The following is a 6,132-nucleotide window of genomic DNA, read 5'->3' on the forward strand; positions in this document are numbered from 1 at the left end:
CGTGTCTAAAAGCAAACATTACTTAGGGTTAGGAACATTTAGGAACGAAATATTGTCTAGTACACTATACAGTGTTTAAATGTTTAAAAATGTTTTTTTTTTTTTTTTCGTGAGTGAAATTCTTTGGAAATACTGACATGTTTCTTAGCCCCAGTTTGACGCCCCGCCCACTGAAGCCTTTCAACCAATAGGAAAAAGAAAGCATGCTTGGTTGAACTAAAGCGACGTCATATGACAGCTGCAACCAGCAAAGTGTTGTTGTTGTTGTTGTTGTTGTTGTTTTAGTACCAACACAAGAAACAAGTAGAGGTTTCACAAACCTGACACAACTGCAACAAAATAATTCAATAAAAAAATTACACAATAGATTTTTTTTAATTAAAAAAAAATCACTGAAATAAAACAAATGAAACAAAAATTCAGAAAGTTCACTTGGAATCTTCACGAAACAAAGAGCTAAGCTTTTGGCATCGTTTTTTGGTCATATTCTTAAGTTGTTGTTGTTGTTGTTGTTGTTGTTGTTGTTATAAAACAGTAGGAAATTCAGAAATATTCAGAAATTCATCCAACTCTAGTGAGAACAAAATTTCAATAATAATAATAATAATAATAGTAATAATAATAATAATAATAAATGATGTAATACTACTTCCCATATACAGGCACTGAATACACAGAAGCCTAAATATTATTGTTCTAAAGGTACACTTTGTTCCACATTGATACACAAAGTTGATCTTTTCTTAACTGGCTTTATTTATCTATTTACTTATTTATTACAAAACCATATGCTTAGGTAACAAAACAAAAAAGCCTAAACTCTTCAAATAAACTGATAATATGATTAATGTCCCTGTGTTTTTTTGTGTAGTTATGCATATGTTTATAGTATGTATTTCTGTCATCCTTTCCCTTTTTTCCTGCTATATGTAATTTATCGACTTGAAGTTCAGGGTTCTGGGTTAGATTTTGCTCTCAGGTTCACATCTTCTCCACGTGTCTACGTGGGTTTCCTTTGGGTTCTCCGGTTTTCTTCCAGCTTCCAAAATCATGCTGGTAGTTGGACTGGTGACTCTAAACTGCCCATAACTGTGTGTGCTTAATGCGACCTGAGATGCGGCAAAGTGGATTATTTTTGGCTCAAAGTGTTTTATTCGTCTTATACCACAGCAATTTGCCGGTGATTACAAAGTTTAATGATTCAAGAACAACACATTGAACTTTTAACAGTTTCATATTTACATCCACTGTCATGAGACAGGTTACTTCCTGTTGTCACTTACGTTATAATAGCTACAAATAGCCGTTTCTTCATCAGCCACTTATCTTTTCTCTCTTTGTCTTGACGTTACTAAGACAAAAAACATACTGACCGTTACAAAGCACTAACACTGGAGACTGATCTATAACTCGATTGTATTTTCATTCCTACTCAACCTGAGTAGAGTGTGAAAAGCACACTCTTTCTGGCTTGACATATTTAACTTCCTATTTACTTAATAAAACATATGATATGGCTGGGGACTGATGCTTAGGGGCGGGAACATGATAACACTTGTAACCAACCAGTATAAAAACCCTGGCAACTGTTGGCGAGGTCAGATTTGTTCATTTTTTTCCAATCTAAACTTTAATATTTTTATTTTCCACATTCATCTTTTGGACAAACTTCAAACTATAAAAGAGCCATTTCATATTATTATTTTTTTTTTTAGTCATTCTTTGGATTTATAAGGAAGATATCAAGACCTTTGAACTGGAGCAATAACTTAAGCGCACAAAATGGGTATATTAAGTTATTTTAATCATTCTAACTGATCGTTTCATATGTATAAGCTCATCTGTAATTGAACACACATAAAGCATTGTGTTAATTCAGGGGTGGTGTAAATTTAACAGAACAATAAGTTCCTTTTTTTATGCATGAGGAGCTTATTGTAAGAGATTTAGCCTTTAGGGAAGCAAATGAGATAATATGTTTAAAATGTCTTTATTCGTAATGTTTTTGCTTTCCAGATGACAATTCGCAGTATGACTATGCTTATGTGGACAACATTAGTGACGGAATGTGTAACAAGGAAGACGTGGCCAAAATAGGATCCATCGTCGTGCCGTTATTCCTCAGCGTCGTGGTCGTGCTCAGTCTCGTCGGGAACATTTTAGTTCTTGTGATTCTCGCTCTATATGAGAATCTGAAATCGTTGACCAACATCTTCATACTGAACTTGGCTCTGTCGGACCTGCTGTTCACTTTCGGTCTGCCGTTCTGGGCATGTTACTACATCTGGGGCTGGACTCTCGGAGACGCGGCGTGCAAAACGGTCAACTTTTTCTTCTACGCTGGATTTTACAGCAGCATCGTGTTCCTGGTGCTGATGACCGTTCAGCGTTACATGGCCGTGGTGCACCCTCTCTCAGACTGGGAAAGAGGACAGGGCTTCGCTCTAATCCCCATTGTCGCTTGGGTGATGAGCATCGCAGTGGCGTTGCCAGCCCCAATCTACAGCTCTGTAGTTCCTGATCCAGCAAACGCTACACAACTCTACTGTGAGTATAATTCCACTGAGGGATATTTTACCGTCACGTACGAACAGAACTGGTTTTTTGTGTGCGCCTTTTTGATCATGGGGTTTTGCTACGTCAGAATCCTGCAGACCGTCTTCAAGACGAGGACGAAAAAGAGACACCGTACTATCAGACTCATCTTCTGCATCGTAGTCACGTTCTTTCTCGGTTGGGCTCCTTATAACCTGGTGATTTTTCTGCACACCTTTACTCATCATCAGATCGAGTTTTTCACCATCTGTGAGGTCACACATCATCTCGACTACGCCGAGTACGTCAGCAAGCTGCTGGCGTTTTCACACTGCTGCCTTAATCCCGTGTTTTACGTTTTCGTCGGCGTGAAATTCAGGAATCATCTAAAGGAGATTCTGCAGAAGATTCTTCAGACACCTCTGAACAAGGACATGCAACAAACACGAACTGGCACCATTCAGTCTCACGGCTCCTTGTGCTCAAACGGCAACAACTGCAGAGGCCATTCCACTACCGTCTGAGTCAGTGTAAATATATGCATGAATAATGTCAATGATTTATCTAATGCTTAAATATGTGGAGGCTGAAGCTTTTTTTTTTTTTTTTTTTTTTTTAAATACAAAGGATGTAAAGATGTATGTAAAGATGTAGCATATACAGCACTTAAAAAAATATTAAAAGTGGATGTCTGGAGTTTTTTTCCTTAGCTAAAAGCAAATTTGAGATTTCATTTTGATCCAGAATAACCATAAACTGCTTTTGAGACAACCTAAGTACATTGGTGCCTTATATAAAAACCCCACAATCGCTTTTAAAAAGGTGTTCTAATGTCATCTAGAGGGAAATCATAAACATGCATGACTGGGGTGTTAAAGGCATCTGATATAGTTTTGAGTGTACATTTCCATTGTGCGTATCTAAGTGACCATGTTGTTATTAGAGAACTCAAGACTTCCCATTTGATCAGCAAATAAATATACATAGATCCGATTCAGAAGCGATTCAATTAATGAATATAGATCCGATTCAGAAGCGATTCAATTCATAGACATAGATCCGATTCAGAAGCGATTCAAGTCACAGACATAGATCCGATTCAGAAGCGATTCAATTAATAGACAGATCCGATTCAGAAGAGATTCAATTCACAGACATAGATCCGATTCAGAAGCGATTCAATTAATAGACATAGATCCGATTCAAAAGCGATTCAATTAATAGACAGATCCGATTCAGAAGCGATTCAATTAATAGACATACATCCGATTCAGAAGCGATTCAATTAATAGACAGATCCGATTCAGGAGAGATTCAATTAATAGACATAGATCCGATTCAGACGCGATTCAAACTCAAGCGATTCAAACTGCTTCCTACATGAATATTCATGAAATCAAATTGCTTAGAACTAAACTTAAGCAAATGTTTTAGCTGAATGGTGATTAGCTGAGCACTCTTTACTAAAGCACATCCCCCTGTCTGATGAAAGGTTAAACCACATGATAACACATTTGTTGATGTCTTCATTGGTCATTTGGAAGGTAACTGGGTTCTTTCTTACTATACTTTGGATATATGCATTATATTTGAAAGAAAGAGAGAAACTGTACTCTCAATTTGTGCACAAAATGACATGTAGGTGTCCGATGTCGGTTTTAAATGTTAATGTTATTTCCCTTTTTATTGTTTTTGTATATATTTTAGTTTGTTTAGATGTGTCATTTCTAAAGCACTTTGGGCAACGTCAGCCGAGTCGATTTTTCCTCTATGAATAAATCTGACATGATTACTTTGTTCTGATTTCTTCCTTTCCTTCTGGCTGCCATTGTTCAACACAACACGTCAAACCGCAGCAAATCAGATAACAGGAAACCCGTGAAATGAACGAAACCACACAGCACGTGAGAAGACAGTGATAATAACTTTTGTCTTTTGTTAAACTGCCATGATCACTGATGGAGATGTAACACCAAGTGAAAATACTTCTCTCTAAACTGTAGTCAGCATGCATTATATCATGAGTCAGAATTAAATAAGTCAGAAAGCATACAATGGCTACCAGGCCCATCTACAAGGAGTGTTCCTGACCGGCGTGACAAGTTTAAACAACATGAATAATTCATGTCTGAACACTTTCCAGTCGGTCCTAAAATGGGTGGGTTCCTCTTGGCATTATGGCATGGGTTATCCAGGTGATTCTTACCACCTCTGGTGGTTAGGAGAGGAATAGACCTCTAATTATGTAGTTACGGGCGGGGGTTTGGTTCAGCAGGAGCCTACAGGAGGAGTTTGAGGGAATAAGCAAATTGTTGCTTATTTGTGGGTGCGTATTAAGAAGCTGTCTCTCTCTCTCTCGACTGGCTTGAGCAGACAGAACGGCTACTGTGACTCAAGCAACCACTCTTTACAAACACGGTGAGCAGAAAAGCATCTCATAACACATCGAATCATAAGGTTGGGCTGGGAGACAACAGCAGGCTTCCGCTCCTGTCAGCCAGGAATCTGGCACTAAAATGGATACAGAATCTGGATGGATGAAGATTTGGAAAAGAAAAAAGAAAAAAAAAACCCCACCAGCTGCTCTTTTTCGCACAAGTGAACTGGTGTTCCTAATAAAGTGGAAGGGGTGTGTGCATGTGTGTACTATTTCTGTTTTATAAAAATTAAAACGTGCATCACCTGTTAACGGTATCCTACACACTGTGAAGACGAACCGTGGAAGAACAAAGCAAGTTTATCAGTAAATTAAAACATATATGCCCGAGTTCAAATTTGCCTTAGTAGTTATATCATACACTTTCTGTCAAACTGTCAATCAAAGTGTTGTGTGTGATAATTTATGACCCTCTGTGCTTCCCTGACTGACAGGTCTGTAGGGGTGGTAACCCTATGGAGTTTATCAGATGATCAATCTGGCTCCTTTGTGTCTGGGGGTGTTGTGGAGAGGTGTGTGTGGGGGGAATAGCCCCCCTCCCAACAAAAGGTGTTTATGTTAATGAGTTTGGTTTTTGGTGGGGTGAAATACGTCTGAAAAGAAATAATGTTTTTAATATGGGGATGTGTTTGTGTTACTTTGTGGCGTTATTTCGTTTGTGTAAACACATTGTTAGAAAAGCATGATGTTTGAATGTGTACATATATGAGTAAAATATTTGTTTTGTGAAATAAATGAAAACAAATGTTGATTATGTTTTTAGGGATCCCGGTTTACTTTTGAATAAAAAATTTAGGAGTTAAAGCGTCTTAAAAAAAAAAAAAAAAAAAAAAAAAAGAATCTGTTTAAAATAATCGTTTGTATTACGTTCTAAACACAAACCTTTAGGATGTAAAAAATGATCAAAAGAGCTGTTTAAAAAGAATCCGTATTACTAGGTTTCCAAAAAAACACATAAAAACTTTAAGAGGTAAAAATGGTTAAAAGAGCTGTTTAAAAAGAATAGCGCATATTACACGGCTTCTAAACAAAGATCCTTACGAGGTAAAAATGTTAAAGTGCTGGCTAAAAGAATCTCCGTAATGTTTAAACTAGGAGAGAAGTATTTCCAGAGATGTCTTCCAGTCGCTGTGTAAAAGCAGTAATGAAGTTAAACTGAG

At 37.3% G+C, this 6,132-nt stretch overlaps 1 protein-coding gene across 1 annotated transcript; it reads left to right on the forward strand.

Annotated features, from left to right (window-relative positions):
- The first annotated feature begins 1,609 nt into the window (after positions 1-1,609).
- On the forward strand, positions 1,610-5,738 carry LOC108275738 (chemokine XC receptor 1). The gene is made up of 2 exons (XM_017486671.3): positions 1,610-1,786; positions 2,017-5,738. The coding sequence occupies exons 1-2, from the start codon at positions 1,783-1,785 to the stop codon at positions 3,057-3,059; spliced, it is 1,047 nt and encodes a 348-aa protein (XP_017342160.2). The 5' UTR covers positions 1,610-1,782; the 3' UTR covers positions 3,060-5,738.
- The last annotated feature ends 394 nt before the right edge of the window (positions 5,739-6,132 follow it).

Source organism: Ictalurus punctatus, chromosome 15 (assembly GCF_001660625.3).
Source record: "Ictalurus punctatus breed USDA103 chromosome 15, Coco_2.0, whole genome shotgun sequence".
Lineage (NCBI taxonomy): Eukaryota > Metazoa > Chordata > Actinopteri > Siluriformes > Ictaluridae > Ictalurus > Ictalurus punctatus.